Here is a 19,149-nt window from a genome sequence, read left to right as displayed (position 1 = left end):
CAAGAAGGTTTGTTGTGTCTCTCAGCGTAGTGTCCAGAGGCTGGAGGCTCTACCAGGAGACAGGCCAGTACACCAGGAGATGAAGAAGGGGCTCAGCCTTTGTGCAAGGAGGAACAGGAGGAGCCCTGCAAAATGACCTCCAGCAGGCCACAAATGTGCATGTGTCTGCACAAACGGTTATAAACCGACTCCATGAGGATGGTCTGAGTGCCTGATGTCAACAGATGGGGGTTGTGCTCAGAGAAAAAAATTCACTGTGTAAAAACTGTAGTTAAAAAAAAAATTACGTCTTAACGCAGTAAGGTGATATTAAGGACCACTACCACCATTTAAAAGATACCAGGAGGCGCCTGTACCCACTAAACTAAACTGTTCCTACCTACCAGCGGAGGTTGGCATCCTACATGATATTCACGATTTTGTTGGTGCCCCCGCTCCAGACGGCTGTCCCTCCTAACCCTAAGACCATAATATCATTTCCATATGAGGGGCAGTGAAGGGGTGAAGTCTAACAATGATGGCAATGATATGTTAGACTCAACAGTTTACTATCCAAAATTAACATACAAGTGAGGTCAAACTAATAAATGATCAATATAGTTCCACTTCCTCTTATAGGGCAAATAGTTATACTGTCTGAGTAGGAACTAAACAGATGGCCAATGTCATATATAAATATCATAGAGCCTGCATAAATATTGCACGATCCCAGGGCATTCACCCCTTAACCCCAAGGGTGGTGTGCATGTTAATGACCAGGCCAATTTTTACAATTCTGACCACTGTTCATTTATGAGGTTATTACTCTGGAACGCTTCAACGGATCCCGGTGATTATGACAGCGTTTTCTCGTGACATATTGTACTTCATGTTAGTGGTAAAAGTTCCTCAACATTACTTGCATTTATCTGTGGAAAAAAATGGAAATTTTTGAAAATTTCGCAATTTTCCAACTTTGAATTTTCATGCCCTTAAATCACAGAGATATGTCTCACACAAAATAAGTAACATTTCCCACATGTCTACTTTACATCAGCACAAAATTTTTTTTGTTAGGGAGTTATAAGGGTTAAAAGTTGACCAGCAATTTCTCATTTTTACAACACCATTTTTTTTTAGGGACCACATTACATTTGAAGTCACTTTGAGGGGTCTATATAATAGAAAATACCCAAGTGTGACACCATTCTAAAAAACTGCACCCCTCAAGATGCTCAAAACCACATTCAAGAAGTTTATTAACCCTTCAGGTGTTTCACAGGAATTTTTGGAATGTTTAAAAAAATAAAATGAACATTTCACTTTTTTCACAAAAAATTTACTTCAGATCCAATTTGTTTTATTTTACCAAGGGTAACAGCAGAAATTGGACCCCAAAAGTTGTTGCACAATTTGTCCTGAGTACGCTGATACCCCATGTGTGGGGGTAAACTACTGTTGGGCGCATGGCAGAGCTCGGAAGGGAAGGAGCATCGTTTGGAATGCAGACTTTGATGGCATGGTCTGCGGGTGTCATGTTGCGTTTGCAGAGCCCCTGATGTACCTAAACAGTAGAAACCCCCCACAAGTGACCCCATATTGGAAACTAGACCCCCAAAGGAACTTATCTAGATGTGTTTTGAGAACTTTGAACCACCAAGTTTTTCACTACAGTTTATAATGCGGAGCCGTGAAAATAAGAAATCTTTTTTTCCCACAAAAATGATTTTTAGCCCCCAAATTTTTATTTTCCTAAGGGTAACAAGAGAAATTGGATCCCAATATTTGTTGTCAAATTTGTCCTGAATAGGCTGCTACCCTGTATGTTGGGATAACCCCCTGTTTGGGCATACAAGAGAGCTCGGAAGGGAAGGAGCATTGTTTTACTTTTTCAATGCAGAATTGGCAGGAATTGAGATCGGATGCCATGTTGCGTTTGGAGAGCCCCTGATGTGTCTAAACAGAGGAAACCTCCCAATTCTAACTCCAACCCTAACCAGGACACACCCCTAATCCCAACCCTAACCCCAACACACCCCTAACCCTAATCCCAACTCTAACCACACCCCTAACTCCAACATACCCCTAATCCTAATCTCAACCATAATCCTAAGCACACCTAACCCTGACACACCCCTAACCCTAATCCCAACCGTAAATGTAATCCCAACCCTAACTTTAGCCCCAACCCTTACTTTAGCCCTAACCCTAATGGGAAAATTAATACTTTTTTATTTTATTATTTTTCCCTAACTAAGGTGGTGATAAAGGGGGGTTTGATTTACTATTTATAGCGGGTTTTTATATTTGGCAGCTGTCACACTAAAAAATAGTTTTTACGTCCCCACATTTTGGAAGCTATAATCTTTCCAAATCTTGGTCCACAGAGTCACATGAGGTCTTTTTTTTTTGCTGGACGAATTGATATTTTTATTGGTAACATTTTTGGGCATGTGACATTTTTTGATCGCTTTTTATTCCGATTTGTTGTGAGGCAACATGAACAAAAACCAGCAATTCATGAATTCCGTTTTTGGGGGGGTGTTTATACCGTTCCGCGTTTGGAAAAATTGATAAAGCAGTTTTATTCTTCGGGTCAATACGATTACAGCGATACCTCATTTATATAATTTTTTTATGTTTTGGCGCTTTTATACAATAAAAACTTTCATATAAAAAATAATTTTTGCATCACTTTATTCTGAGGACTATAACTTTTTTTATTTTTGTTAATGACACTGTATGGCGGCTCGTTTTTTGTTTGCGAGACAAGATGACGTTTTATAGCGGTACTATGTTTATTTATATCCGTCTTTGATCGCGTGTTATTCCACTTTTTGTTCGGCGGTATGATGATAAAGCATTGTGTTGTGCCTTTTTTTTTTTTTTTTTTTTTACGGTGTTCACTGAAGAGGTTAACTAACTAGTGGGACAGTTTTATAGGTTGGGTCGTTACAGTCGGCGATACTAGATATGTGTACTTTTATTTACATAAAGGAATGTATTTATTGGAAATGTATATATATATATAATTTTTTTTTTTTTTTCTTTATTTAGGATTTTTTTTTTTTTTATATTTTTACTTTGTCCCAGGAGGGGACATCACTATATATTATCAGATCACTGATCTGACATTTTGCTCGCAAGCCAACCTCCCTGCAGGACCTGGAAGGACCCCCGCGGCCATCTTGGATCTGGGGTCTGCAGGGAGGAGAACGAAGGAGACCCTTGGAAAAATGCGATCACATCGCGTTGTTCCGAGGGTCTCGGGGAAGCACGCAGGGAGCCCCCTCCCTGCGCGATGCTTCAATATGCCACCGGAACGCTGCAATCATGTTTGATCGCAGTGTTTCGGGGGTTAAAGTGCCAGGAGCGGTCACAGTGTCGGATGTCAGCTGTGATAATCAGCTGACACCCGGCTGCGATCGGCCGCCCTCCCCCTCTGAGCGCATCTGATCTGGTATAACGTACTATCCCGTCCATGGGAATTAAGTCCCAGGTCACATGGTCGGGATAGTACGTCCGATGGCAGAAAGGGCTTAAGCAATAAGCCCAAAAATATTCAAAACCAGATAAGGCTCAGCTGCATGTTAAAGAACAGGTACATGTCATCAAATCAAGAACTTATAAAACAAAAAAACAAAAAACAAATCTAAAGAGCTCTGAAACACACTCATTTCCCCTTTCAAGGTTCATCAGGAGTGAATAAAGTATACATAGTATAAAGAGACTACTTAGCTGCTGAAGAAATTGCTGTGACCAGCACAATAGCAGGGTTCAGAGTGCAAGCACATAAGGAAACGATACCCCTTCATAGTGTGCTACATGATACGGTGCATGTTCATCCATGTTGCTATTGTGCCGGTCTTAGCCATTTCTTCAATCACTATAATTGTGGTATACTGTCCAAACAAACTCTCATTTCAATATCTCTCCTCCTATTCCTTTCCCCATCCCACAGGGCTGGATAGGGGTAGGAGGGACAGTCGACAGTGATCGGGGGATCTATTGCGCAGGTGTAGGGTGCAAACCTCCGCTGGTAGGTAGGAACAGTTCAGATTAGTGATGGGTACAGGCACCTCCTGGTATCTTTTAAATGGTGGCAGTGGTCCTCATTATCACCTTACTGCGTTAAGACGTAATTAAAGGTAATTTTTTGAGTACAGTTTTTACACGGTGAATTTCTTTGTTCAATTTTTCTGTACAGGAACAATCTTATTCTAGCTGTGATTTCCTCATGGGTTGTGCTCACAGCCCAACACTGTGCAGGACGATTGGCGTTTGCCACAGAAGACCAGGATTGGCAAATTCGGCACTTGCGCCCTGTGCTCTTCACAGATGAAAGCAGGTTCACACTGAGCACGTGTGACGGAGTCTAGAGACGCCGTAGAGAGCGATCTGCTGCCTGCAACATCCTTCAGCATGACCAGTTTGGCAGGGGGTCAGTAATGGTGTGGGGTGGCATTTCTTTGGAGGGCCACATAGCCCTCCATGTGCTCGCCAGAGGTAGCCTGACTGCCTTTAGGTACCGAGATGAGATCCTCAGACCCCTTGTGAAACCATATGCTGGTGCAGTTGGCCCTGGGTTCCTCCTAATGCAGGACAATGCCAGACCTCATGTGGCTGGAGTGTGTCAGCAGTTCCTGCAAGATGAAGGCATTGAAGCTATGGATTGGCCTGCCCGTTCCCTAGACCTGAATCCGATTGAACACATCTGGGATATCATGTCTCGCATGATCCATCAACGTCACGTTGCACAACAGACTGTTCAGGAGTTGGCGGATGCTTTAGTCCAGGTCTGGGAGGAGATCCCTCAGGAGACCATTCGCCGCCTCATCAGAAGTATGACCAGGCTTGTAGGGAGGTCATACAGGCACAAGGAGGCAACACACACACACACACACACACACAACTGAACATCATTTCCTTGTCTTGAGGCATTTCCACTGAAGTTGGATCAGCCTGTAATTTGATTTTCCACTTTGATTTTGAGTATCATTCCAAATCCAGACCTCCATGGGATATTCATTTTGATTTACATTGATAATTATGTTTTATTGTTCTCAACACATTCCACTATGCAATGAATAAAAATTTGCAACTGAAATATTTCATTCAGTGATATTTAGGATGTGGTATTTTAGTGTTCCCTTTATTTTTTTGAGCCGTGTATATTGGTTTTATTAGTAGATGTAAAGAAGAAAACAAAATACTGTAAAATAATCAATCTCTTATGCTTCCCTTATCTCCGGTAATTGTATTATTACACGGGATTTTTATGATGTTACATTGGCTCATCTTCTCATTCAGGTCTCTACAATATCGGATCCTCTCAGTGAAGATCTTCTATATAAGAGCATTTTCCTGATTTACCCATCAAAGATGGATATGGCCAGAGACAAGATGACGGAGAGGATATTACACCTCACCCTAGAGATCCTCTTCCGGCTTACTGGAGAGGTGAGAGATTCTGATGACGTCACATTACATCATTCTTATCTATGGGAATAACAGATGGACAGAACTGGAGAGGTGAGGACTCTGGAAATGTCTGTAGTGAGATTTATTATTGTCTCTCCATTACCAGGATTACATACTAGTGAAAACTACCTCTAGTGACCGCTGTCAGGACCCTATGTCTGAGGGATGGGGAAGACCCCTGAGCCCAATCACGGGGCCTCCACCTCACCTGATACATGAGGACATCAATGACCAGAAGATCCTAGAACTCACCTACAAGATGATTGAGCTGCTGACTGGAGAGGTGACACTGCTGGGAATGCTGGGACATTATACAGTAACACTGTGAAGGTTTCGGGGGATGACGGTATCATTGTATGTGTCAGGTTCCTATAAGGTGTCAGGATGTCGCCGTCTATTTCTCCATGGAGGAGTGGGAGTATTTAGCAGGACACAAAGATGTGTACAAGGAAGTCATGATGGAGGTTCCCCAGCCCCTCACATCACCAGGTAATAGACAGGACTAAATACATACGGCCTATAATTATCTGAATGTAAAGAATGAATTCAGTCTCTGTATGTGTTTCCTCCAGTTCTATCCAGTAGGAGGACCACACCAGAGAGATGTCCCAATCCTCTTCTTCCACAGGACTGTAAACAAGAAGATCCCAATGTTCCTCAGGATCATCAGGTAGATGGAGAGAAGGTGTTTTGAGATCTCCCCTATGATGTGTAGACGGCTGTGAAGGTCTTGTGCTCAGTCTTGTTTTATTCACCAGTATTATATGTTTTATACTTGTGTAATGAGAATGGTGCAGATGGCAGGCAGGGCTGCTACCAGGAATTTCGGTGTCCCAGACTGGCAAAATTTCTGGTCCACTTGGGACTCTGCCCAGAATACACCCCCCCCCCCCCCAGCTCCGTCTCCAACTTTCGAACCTACCACTGCCCACTCATAGAAAAACTCTGCATCTGTATCTGTATAATGCATCCCATAGTCATATATAGTTAAATAATGCATCCCCTTAGGAGTAAAATGCACCTCATAGTATAATGCACCCCCATAGTGGTATAATGCACCCCCATAGTAGTACAATGCACCTCTGTAGTAGTATAATGCACCTCTTAGTATAATGTCCTCCCATAGTGGTATGATGCACTTCATAGTATAATGCAGCCCCATAATAGTATAATGCACCCCCATAGTAGTATAATGCAGCGTCTTACTGCAGATTTACATAAAAAAAAGTTTATCCTGCCCTGGTGAGGTCCAGCGGTGTCCTCCACCTAATACATCTGAGGTGTGTACCATCATATGCGAGTGTCATTATACGCCGGCAATGTGCCCTCTGACATCAGCTGCCAGCTTGTGATCTCCCGCAAGGCATCAGATTTTAACTTGCCGTGCATCTGACAATGCATGATCAGTTGAGCCACTGGGGCCCGTAGAGGAGAGGCGGCCTGCTGTGGGCCCTCTGCTCACCAGGCCCTATTCGCCAGTAAGGACTGTAATGCTCTGATGGCAGAACTGATGGCAGCATTAGAGCTGATCATAGATGTGACTGTCTTTTCTTTTCATCTGTCTGTGACTTTTACAATATTTGTTTCAGGGTGAAGATCTGACCCATATTAATACTACAGAGACATATGTGAGGGGTGATGAGTGGTGTAAAGAGGAGATTCCAACATACGACTACCCAGGTAAGTAGTATCCACTAAATGCAGAGAAGTCACAGATTCTTCTCAGTCACCGGCTATGGCTGCTTTATCGGTTGTATAGCCCGGTTGTATCACAATCGGGTGTTCACCATTTTGCCTCCTAGACCTCAACATTCTCCTCCATCCAAACTTTGACACATCAGCTCTAAACTGTTATAAAAAAAAGTATTTGAAGGTCTAGTATTTCTTCTTGAAACTGATGTGACATCTACCATTGGTCCTGATAATAATGTAGCTTGAAAGAGCCACTGAGCCCCATACTCTAATTACCCCAGAGGTTTCACCACTAGTTACTCATTTATTACTGACTAGATGGTGGCCCACATTGGGTATTCTAGAATACGTATGTAGTTTATTTATGAACTTTTCAGAATAATGCAATTTATACACCGGATTCAGCCAACCGGCCGTGACCAATCAGTGAAGCCAGGGCAGGCTCCAGGTTTTTGAGGGCCCCGGGTGAAAGAAGTCTAAGTGGAGCCCCCTCTTTAACACATACCACAATTCATGATGCACAGATACAGCAGAGAAATATAGCACAGCCAAGTAGCGTATAACAAAGCCAACATAGTATATTAGTATATAATATAGTATATAACACAGCAACGTAGTATATAGCATAGAGACGTAGTATATAACACTGCCCACGCAGTACATAACACAGGCCACGTAGTATAGAGCACAGCCCATATAGTATATAGCACAGAGATGTAGTATATAACACAGCCCACGCAGTATATAGCAATATGGGCACTATATCCCTGTTAAAAAAAAAAAAAAAAGAATTAAAATAAAAAATAGTTATATACTCACCTTCCGTTGGCCCCCGGATCCAGGCGAGGCCTTTACCGATGCTCCTTGCGACGCTCCGGTCCCAAGAGTGCATTGCGGTCTCACGAGATGATGACGTAGCGGTCATCGCAGACCGCAATGCATGGACCGGTCACCGGAGCATCCCGAGGAGCGGGAAAGGCGCCGGAATGTGAGTATATAATGATTTTTTATTTTTTTTATTATTTTTAACATTAGATTTTTTTTGCTATTGATGCTGCATAGGCAGCATCAATAGTAAAAAGTTGGTCACACAGGGTTAATAGCAGCGTTAACGGAGTGCGTTACACCGCAGCATAACGCGGTGTAACGCTGCCATTAACCCTGTGTGAGCGCTGACTGGAGGGGAGTATGGAGCCGGCACTGATGGCTGGGGAGTAGGGAGGGACTAATTCTCGGCCGGACTGTGCCCATCGCTGATTGGTCGTGGCCTGGCGGCCGCGACCACTCAGCGACGCGGGATTTCCTGGACAGACAGACGGAAGTGACCCTTAGACAACTATATAGTAGATGAAGACTGTTGAGTTTGATCATTTAAGTAGATGTGTTATTATCTTAGGTCAGTTTTTGACTACAGTAGTTACTGCTCAAATCCTTTGACTTAACCACTTCCTGCAGTCCTTTTTTGTTCCTAATCAGGACCCGATTACCTCATGTGTGTCACTTTGTAGTGATAACTTTGGAATTCTTCACAAAGGATAGTAGGAAACAAATGGACCTTACAAATTATTTTCCAACTTCTCTTGAATCTGACAGTACCCTATATACAATGGTACACTACTGTCTGGGCACATGGCAGGGTTAAGAAGCTATTTAGCTATTTGACTGCAGATCTTGCAGAAATAGTTTGCAGATGCAATGCATTGGGGGCACTGTTCGTGGTCACCTGGCAGCTCAAAAGATGGCCACCATGAACAGACTTGGCGCTATCTACTCCATTTTACAGATATACAAAAACAGAGGCTGAACACCTCACGATAAGAAGCAGTCCAAAATGTATATAAAAGGTATAAATTTTATTAGAGAATACATGGTGCAAAAGAATATAGCAACAACTATGAAAATACAAAAAAGAAGGGGTTAAAAGAAACGCTCTAAGGTCGGCAGAATTAGCTATTAGCTAATGTTCCATTTTACAGATCCCAGGGATTGCCTTGTTCACTTACTTTAACCCTTCTTCTTGGGTCTGATCTTAGACAGAGAGCCCTAGGCCTTGGCCATGGTGTTACCTTCTGTTATGTGATGCGAGATGTAGCAAGAATAGTCAGGTAACCGGGTCAGTACCAGGAGAGCAGAGAAAATACAAAATCAGAAGACACAAGAGTAGTCAGTAAGCGAGCCGAGGTCACAACAGGAAACAAATAAACAAGCCGGGAGAGGAGCACAGAGGAATTAACCAGAGGAGAAGGCTGTATCTGACAGCTTCCAGCAATATGCTTCCAGCTTTAGGAGGGTGTGGTGCTTTCCAACTGGCTGGAGCAGGGAGCTGGAGAACACACATCCATACTGCCAGACTGGATGGTACTACAACTCCCAGGCACCCTAATCTCAGTGGCAGGGCAGAGCCTGCGTCGCCCAGAGCTTCTGGTTTCGATGTGTCCTCCATTTACCAGTGCCGCCTGTAGAATGAATAAGGTCGTGCCTGGTAACAGAACCAAACATCACAGGAGCAGATCCCAGAGGAGATAGGGCTTCTGCATATGGTATGTCCTAATATGAGAAAATGGCAGAAAACGAGAGCGGTAGAAATCCCCATAAATTGACTTTATTTTGGAAATTATAACCCTCAGGGGATTAATGTATTGTAGTAGTGACTATGTTGACCTCAGAGCCATTTTCCAGAAATTAGCACGCAGTGGATGTTGGAGAGTGAAAATTGCAAATATGCCATTTTATTACCCAACACACAGTGCCCAGATTGTGGTTCAGGAGACACACACATTGTAAATTAAGTGGGTTCTTATCACTATAGTAATGCCAAATACATTATTTATTATCATTATTCATTTTTATATCGCCATTTATTCCATGGCGCTTTACACGTGCTTTATACATGGATGCTAAATGTGGTTTGGGCACACTGCAAGGTTCAGAAGCGAGGGGAAAATTTGACTTTGGGAGAGTGGATATTGCTGGATTGGTGTATGGAAGCGATGGTGCTTTTCAAGAGCCTTTGAGCCACTTGTAATGTAGAAACCTGTTTTTCACTGACAGATAATGGACCTGAGTGGGGACTTGTTTTTTTGGGAGATGAGTAGAAGGTTTATTGGTGTAATTTTCCTCAACATAACATTGTTTGGTGACTTTTTACTCTATATTTCGGAGGCAGAATGGACAAACGGTTGAACCCCACACTCTACTGGTTTATCCTATGAGGTTTTCTATTAGACTGTGAGCTGTCATTGTCTTAGGCCGGTTTCACATTTGCGGTTGTGTCCGCAGCGTTTCTTCCGCAAATATCCACATGCGTTGTGTATTCCTATATTTAACATTAGGGACGCATGTGCCTGCGATCGGTTGCTTTTTGACGACGCATGCGTCGTTTCGTCGTCTGCGGATTGGCGCGGTAAATGCTACATGTAGTAATTTTAGAGGCGTCAATTTGCTGCCTAAAAACGTATGCGGTTGATTGCGGAAGGAATGCGCCAAAAAAACCATATTGCTGTCTATGTGAACGCATGCGTTCACAAGCACATGCGTTTGCTTGCGTTTGTGAACGCATGCGTTGTTTTTTCAGGAAAACATGTCTAGACACTGATTAGCCACCCCCCACATACAAAGGTGATAAATGGAGGGAGTGGACATTTGCAGGTCACTACTCAGCAGACAGAGAACCAGACGAGACGCCGGCTACAACCTTGGAGGAAAACAAGACACTGAACAATGTGAGCATATCCTAGCCAATGCCTATATTTTCTATTTTCTGTCTCTACATGTCCTAATTTCTTTCTTTCTGCATGCATCAGAATGTCATCTTCTTCTGATGAAGATCAAACGCCTGGGCCTGCACAAGCGGAAAATGTCAGCGAAGTGAGTACTCACCTCCTCAGATTGGTAAGTATTCACTGTCACATCAACACGTATGACAATGTTTTTGTTTGTTTTTTTAGAGCACTTCTTCCATTGCGGCAGAGGCTGAGCGGTGTCACGGTCGGGTGGCACAGCGGCAGCGTGTACGTATATGTGGCTGGCTGTTTATTGTATGCTCACTTTACAATTCTTGAATCTTCATTTCTTTACTTTTTCTCTTTCTTTACATTTTTCTTCTGCACTCCTTTTTTTTTTTTTTTTGACTTTCAATATTCATGCCATTTCTCTGCTTCTGTTTTCTTTCTTACTTATATTAATGTCTCCCAACATTAATGTCCTTTTTATTTTTATGTTCCAGAACGGGATGAGGACCTCATAGAAAATGACCACTTCATCTCCCTGGTCCATGAGCGAGTCCCGTTGTGGGGACGATCCGGCGGCTATGGAATGAGGTGGCCATAGCGATGTGGGATGGCTGGGACAACGCCCCGACTCGGGTCCGAACTGCATATGGTAAGTATTGCAATGCAGTGTGAAGCAGCAGAGACCTTGCATTGCTCATACAACTGTGTGTGATGAGTGAAACTCCTGAGAGTTTCTCTCATCACACACTTGTTTGAGCACGGTCAAAAGACCATTGTCTAACCATTATGTTTTGTTTTTTCAACAGTGGGCAGAGTCAAAACACGTTGGCGTTCGATGAAGGACTGCTTCAACAAGGACCTGCATCAAGAGAGCCGGCTTCCTAGTGGTTCTGGATCAAGGATCAGAAAATACAAATACCACCGCATTCTTGCATTTTTGAGACCGGTCTTGCCCAGAGAACGTAAGTATATTTTTTGGTGAAAAAAAAAAAAAAAGATGTTTTGTATTGCATTAGTCTGCCGTCACACTAGCATTTTTTGGTCACTATTTTACATCAGTATTTGGAATCCAAAACCAGGAGTGGGTGATAAATGCATCTGTTTCGATTATACTTTTCCTCGGACTGTTGTGCTCCTGGTTTTGGCTTCCAAAATCTGATGTAAAACTCGGACCAAATACTGCTAGTGTGACCTCAGCCTTAATTTGTATGTTTATATTACACATGAGTTGGTGTTTTGTAAGTATTTGGTATTAATATGTTTTCTTATTTTTTCACAGCACATGGAGCAGCACTGTTGGCCCAGGTTCTGGAGCGGTCCTTCAGACAGCCATGGACCCGTCCCATCCATCCTCCAGCTCTGCAGCAAGTGGGCCTGCCACACTAACTGGAGACCAGGAAGCTGGTCCGTCAGGTGATCCCCTTTCCCAGTCCTCTGCCTCTGACCATTTTTTTGGGTGGCTCCTCCCGGCAGCAGCAGAGGGCCGCGGACAGGTCACTCATGCCCGAGCTTTTGCACTTGAGCTCGGTTTTTCACGAGAGACTCAACAATTCAGTGACCGACTGGATACTGCCATTAGCCGTATGAGTACACGTATCCAGGAGGTTACCACAGCCCTTGCCCAAGTGAAAGCCGACCTCCAGAGGCCAGCACATCATTTTTTTTTTTAATCAAATTGAACAGGGCATGTCGGAACACCTTACTCGCGATCTCCAGATTAGTGTTATGCAGGCCTGCAATGCTGCTTATGTGCAGGCTATGCAGCAGAGTCGGTATTTTCAGCAGACAGTGGGGGCATTTCCACCTGTGCCCACACTGTCACGCTTTACCTCAATGCCGACCTCTGCTGCATACCACTGCACGGCCACCTCCATTCCAAGCATTGCCGGACACCACTATAGCACCACCACCATGCCGAGTGCTGTTGGACAGCCCACCGCCACCACCATGACAACTGCTGCTCCTGCTTGAACCTCCTCCACTGCCACCACCATGCGGCAGCCGCAGGACCCTGGCATGGCCTTCCGCAGGGCCACTACCATGCAGCAGCTGCCGGACCCTGGCCTGGCCTTCCCCGCCACCACAACAATGCCGCTGCTGGACCCTGGCCTGTCGTTACCCGCCACCACAACAATGCCGCTGCCGGACCCTGGTCTGGCGTTCTCCGCCACCACAACAATGCCGCTGCTGGACCCTGGCCTGGCGTTCCCCGCCACCACAACAATGCCGCTGCAATGGCACACGGACCCTGACAGGTCGGCCACCACGGCCAGGCCGATACCAATGAGCCCAACAAAGCTCCCCGGACTGCAGCACCGATCCCAGAAAGGGAAAGGCAAAAAAAACTAAAGAAGATAGCTATCCCTCCCCCCTCACCTCGCAATGTGTCTGTAATGTCTGGTTTGTCTCACCCTTCCAGTGTGTCTCTGCCCTCTCATGTGTCTAGCCCAATCCCCGAATTTCCAGACCCCAGTCATTTTTTTGCACCTTCTCCAGCCACCCGTGCGTCGTCCAGTTAGCCAGCCCTCACAGCTCCACACCACCCATTTCCGTCAATCAACCCCAAGCAGGCGCAGCTAATTATTATTATTTTTTTTTTGGTTTTGTTAAAATAAATAATCATGTTTTTTTGCCCCCAATAAGGTTTGGTTAATTGTGTATTTCGCCGCCGGCAACACACACTGTGCACCAAATAAAAAAATGCGCCGCACACTTTATTTTTTGTGTGTTTGTTTGGTATAGAGATACGAGGTGGCCCAAAAAAATAATACTTGTATTTTCTCCATGATCTCTTCTTTCTGTTTACTCTGACTTTGTGTCGCAGGCTGAAGAGAAAACAACAAACACTAGTAACATTTAAAACCTAACTGGTACAGACCCAAAGCCAACAGGACATTTTACAACATATTGTCCTGCCAGATGTGTCCCGTTCTGGCTGGTTTAATAATCCAGATGTGCTTTCCATCCACCGCACCCAAACAGTTGGGGAAATCACTCACAGTCCAGAATTTATCAGCAATTCCCATCCACATGTCCTCGGTGGATATGGGTATAAATTCTTCACGGAGAACGTTCCACAAAGCCCAACAGGTGTCCAAAACTATTCCGGACAGGGTGGAAATACCAAGCCGGTACTGGAAGTGGAGCAATGACAAGCTCTCTCCGGTTGCCAGAAATCTGTAATAAAATAAAGAAAAAATAATTACATTCAATTCTATTTATGGTGTTATTTTGCTAAAGACATAAAGGAAAATACAAAGAATACATGTCAGACCAACAATAATTGTGACTGGCATTTGTTTAGAATTATTACGTACCTTAAGGTAACCAGGAGATGTTCCTCTGCTGGAATCGCTCTACGGAGCTGGGTGTCCTGTCTCCGGATGACTCCTTGAACACGAGCAAGCAACTCCAAAAAAGAGTCTTGCGAAATCCTGATATATTCCGGGAATTTGTCCAGGTTGGCATTAAGCTCGCCATACAGCGTGTGATATGCTCCACGGCTTTCCCGGAGTTCTATAATAAGGTGTTGCCAAAAACACCTATGCTGTGTTTTTCTCTCTTTCACGGTTTTGGTGTTGCTCCCAAGCAAATGCACACAAGAAAAAACTTGCTGCTTAGATCCAGGTTAAAGTAAATCTATCCATGCAAAGATCCATCATGACACAGGATACAGTAGCACACTGGTAAGATTTCAGCAGTCCTAGGGTCTATATATAGATATGCCATAATACACGCCCTTTGTAGTCCCATTGGCGGTGTCTGGTTATCTAGATTTTTCTCTTGTAAAATTTTCCACCATGTGCACAAAAAACGCAAACGCATGAAAAAACGCATGAAAAGCATGGAAAGGCAGCGTTTTTAAACCGCATGCGCCTAAAAACCGCTGCATTTGTACGCGCTTCTATGCGTTTTTTCCTGTACTTGCGTTTGCGGATTAAACGCTGCGGATTCTAATGCAAATGTGAAACTAGCCTTAGTGAATAATTACGTATTCAACATAACTTGTCATGTTGTGGACAGTTTACATATAAACGATAAAATATGTAAAATTCAAGGATTTTTTTATGAAAACTAATTGGTTTGATTTTTAACAGATAACTGCACCAGGCGATCCGAGGGGCAGCTGACATCTTCAGTTTTTAAATCAGATAATCTTAAGATCCCACAGGATACAATTGAAGTGAATGCCATTACTCCAGATATACCATCATCCCTTCACAGCAAAGATCTATCGTCTGATCTTTTGAAACAGGTCCTGTCTTCTGATTCATTACCGACTACTAAGGAAAATCAAAGTCACAAAATAAGCATTAAAAAACAAATTGATCCTGAAGTAAAGAAGCCATTTACACTGTTAGAGTATGGAAATCATTTTCCCCTCCAAGAATCTTTTCTTAAGCATCAAAAAATTCACACAGCAGAGAATAGATTTTCTTGTTCCAAGTGTGGGAGATGTTTTAACCATAAGTGGAATCTTGTTACACACCAAAGAACTCACACAGGGGAGAAGCCTTTTTCATGTTCAGAATGTGGGAAATGTTTTAATCAGAAATCTGATTTGGTTAAGCACCAGAGAACTCACACAGGTGAGAAGCCTTTTTCATGTTCAGAATGTGGGAAATGTTTTAGTCAGAAATCAATTTTGGTTAATCACCAGATAACTCACACAGGTGAGAAGCCTTTTTCATGTTCAGAATGTGGGAAATGTTTTAATCAGAAATCAGTTTTGGTTAAGCACCAGAGAACTCACACAGGTGAGAAGCCTTTTTCATGTTCAGAATGTGGGAAATGTTTTAGTCAGAAATCAATTTTGGTTAATCACCAGATAACTCACACAGGTGAGAAGCCTTTTTCATGTTCAGAATGTGGGAAATTTTTTTACAAGAAATCAATTTTGGTTAATCACCAGAGAACTCACACAGGTGAGAAGCCTTTTTCATGTTCAGAATGTGGGAAATGTTTTAATCAGAAAGTGAATCTTGATAGCCACCAGAGAATCCACACAGGGGAGAAGCCTTTTTCCTGCTCAGAATGTGGGAAATGTTTTAACATGAAAGCGCATCTTGATAGCCACCAGAGAATTCACACAGGGGAGAAGCCTTTTTCCTGTTCAGTATGTGGGAAATGTTTTAACGAGAAATCAAAATTGGTTAAGCACCACAGAACTCACACAGGTGAGAAGCCTTTTTCATGTTCAGAATGTGGGAAATGTTTTTACCAGAAATCAGATTTGGTTAAGCACCAGAGAACTCACACTGGTGAGAAACCTTTTTCATGTTCAGAATGTGGGAAATGTTTTACTCGGAAATCAGATCTTGCTAGACACCAGAAAAGCCACACAGGGTAGAAGCCTTTTTCATGTTCAAAATGTGGGAAATATTTAACCAAAAATTGTAACTTCTTAAAACAGTTGTCTTACTACTAGGACAACACCTTGTCATTCCTTATGTTATGGAAAAAGGCTACCCTAGGCATGTTTTGGAAACAGCTTATCAGGGTGCAACAGCTAAAAGCTAAAAGTAGACAACAGCTACTACACAAGCATGACATCTCACGTGAAAGAACAAAGGATGTGATCAGGATCATAGGGACCTATGATGATCATCAACATCATAAAGTGAGGGAAATCATAAATAGACACTGGGACATCCTTAAAATGGATCCAGACCTCAGGGATCTGTTAGGTCCTCACCCAGATATCACCTATAGAAGAGGAAAGTCACTAAAAGATGTATTGGTTTATAGCCACTACAGTAGAGCAAGAGGTGGGGGCACGTGGCTTGATAAAAAAAAACCCTGTGGCTTCTTTCGTTGTGGAGACTGTCAGATGTGTAAATGGATGAAACCCAATAAGGCCTTTGTGAGATTCTCCACAGGAAAGGTCTTCTATCAAAGGGATTTTTCTAACTGCAGGTCCTCAGGGGTGGTATACATGGCCACCTGTCCAAAGGACTACAGTCATATGAAAAAGTTTGGGCACCCCTATTAATCTTAAGCTTAATGTTTTATAAAAATTGTTTTTTTTGCAACAGCTATTTCAGTTTCATATATCTAATAACTGTTGGACACAGTAATGTTTCTGCCTTGAAATGAGGTTTATTGTACTAACAGAAAATGTGCAATCTGCATTCAAACAAAATTTGACAGGTGCATAAGTATGGGCACCCTTATCATTTTCTTGTTTTAAATACTCCTACCTACTTTTTACTGACTTACTAAAGCACTTTTTTTGATTTTGTAACCTCATTGAGCTTTGAACTTCATAGCCAGGTGTATGCAATCATGAGAAAAGCTACTTAAAGTGGCCACTTGCAAGTTGTTCTCCTGTTTGAATCTCCTCTGAAGAGTGGCATCATGCGCTCCTCAAAACAACTGTCAAATGATCTGAAAACAAAGATTATTCAACATAGTTGTTCAGGGGAAGGATACAAAAAGCTGTCTCAGAGATTTAACCTGTCAATTTCCACTGTGAGGAACATAGTAAGGAAATGGAAGAAAACAGGTACAGTTCTTGTTAAGGCCAGAAGTGGCAGGCCAAGAAAAACATCAGAAAGGCAGAGAAGAAGAATGGTGAGATCAGTCAAGGACAATCCTCAGACCACCTCCAGAGAGCTGCAGCATCAACTTGCTGCAGATGGTGTCACTGTGCATCGGTCAACTATACAACGCACTGTGTTTTTTTGCCGCCATGCACAACGCCTTTTTGCATTACCAAACAACTCAATCTTGGTTTCATGAGTCCACAGGACCTTCTTCCAAAAAGAAATTGGCTTCTCCAAATGTGTTTTTGCATACCTCAGCCATCTCTGTTTGTGGTGTGCTTGCAGAAACGGCTTCTTTTGCATCACTCTCCCATACAGCTTCTCCTTGTGCAAAATACGTTGTATAGTTGACCGATGCACAGTGACACCATCTGCAGCAAGTTGATGCTGCAGCTCTCTGGAGGTGGTCTGAGGATTGTCCTTGACTAGTGTTGAGCGATACCGTCCGATACTTGAAAGTATCGGTATCGGAAAGTATCGGCCGATACCGGCAAAGTATCGGATCCAATCCGATACCGATACCCGATACCAATACAAGTCAATGGGACTCATGTATCGGACGGTATTCCTGATGGTTCCCAGGGTCTGAAGGAGAGGAAACTCTCCTTCAGGCCCTGGGATCCATATAAATGTGTAAAATAAAGAATTAAAATAAAAAATATTGCTATACTCACCTCTCCGACGCAGCCTGGACCTCAGCGAGGGAACCGGCAGCGTTGTTTGTTTAAAATTTGCGCTTTTACTTGGTTACGTGAAGTCCCGGCTTGTGATTGGTCAGGGCGGCCATGTTGCCGGGACGCGGACCAATCACAGCAAGCCGTGACGAAATTACGTCACGGCTTGCTGTGATTGGTCCGCGTCCCGGCAACATGGCCGCCATTAACCAATCACAAGCCGTGACGTCACGGGAGGCTGGACACGCGCGCTTTTTAAAAAGCGCGCGTGTCCAGCCTCCAGTGACGTCCCGGCTTATGATTGGTCCGCGTCCCGGCAACATGGCCGCCATTAACCAATCACAAGCCGTGACGTCACGGGAGGCTGGACACGCGCGCTTTTTAAAATGGGCGCGTGTCCAGCCTCCCGTGACGTCCCGGCTTGTGATTGGTTGCGCCGCGGTCAACCAATCACAAGCCGGGAGGCTTGTATAATACATCAGCTGAGAGGTGATACATGGGAATGTGAGACACATCCTGCAAATTCGACCAAACTTATTATGCAACAATTGATGTTTTGACAACATTGGCAGTTTCCCCTTGTTTGGTTTAGTTCATCCTCACTCATTTTGTGCGCCGCGGTCAACCAATCACAAGCCGGGAGGCTGGACACACGCGCATTTTAAAATGGGCGCGTGTCCAGCCTCCCGTGACGTCCCGGCTTGTGATTGGTTGCGCCGCGGTCAACCAATCACAAGCCGGGAGGCTGGACACGCGCGCATTTTAAAATTTTAAAATGCGCGCGTGTCCAGCCTCCCGGCTTGTGATTGGTTGATCGCGGCGCAACCAATCACAAGCCGGGACGTCACGGGAGGCTGGACACGCGCCCATTTTAAAATGCGCGCGTGTCCAGCCTCCCGTGACGTCACGGCTTGTGATTGGTTGCGTCTCCCATGTGACTGCGACGCAACCAATCACAAAGCCGGGACGCAATTTTAAAATCCTTAAGGACCTGAAATTACGTCACGGCTTGCTGTGATTGGTTGCGTCGCCCATGTGACTGCGACG

General features: G+C 43.8%; 1 protein-coding gene across 1 annotated transcript in view; it reads left to right on the top strand.

The window, feature by feature from the left end:
• LOC143766490 (uncharacterized) overlaps positions 1–19,149 on the top strand; it is a 491,244-nt gene that overhangs the window by 45,769 nt on the left and 426,326 nt on the right. Inside the window, exons 3-8 of the mRNA XM_077254212.1 lie at positions 5,290–5,439; positions 5,567–5,743; positions 5,826–5,949; positions 6,033–6,130; positions 7,050–7,140; positions 14,981–17,214. Of these exons, the coding sequence (XP_077110327.1) occupies positions 5,362–5,439; positions 5,567–5,743; positions 5,826–5,949; positions 6,033–6,130; positions 7,050–7,140; positions 14,981–16,233 (1,821 nt within the window). The 5' untranslated portion in view covers positions 5,290–5,361 and the 3' untranslated portion in view covers positions 16,234–17,214. Of the gene's footprint in view, positions 1–5,289; positions 5,440–5,566; positions 5,744–5,825; positions 5,950–6,032; positions 6,131–7,049; positions 7,141–14,980 lie in introns of the transcript that reaches the window.

This window comes from Ranitomeya variabilis, chromosome 4 (assembly GCF_051348905.1).
Source record: "Ranitomeya variabilis isolate aRanVar5 chromosome 4, aRanVar5.hap1, whole genome shotgun sequence".
NCBI lineage: Eukaryota > Metazoa > Chordata > Amphibia > Anura > Dendrobatidae > Ranitomeya > Ranitomeya variabilis.
This window is presented reverse-complemented; position numbering and strand designations above follow the sequence as displayed.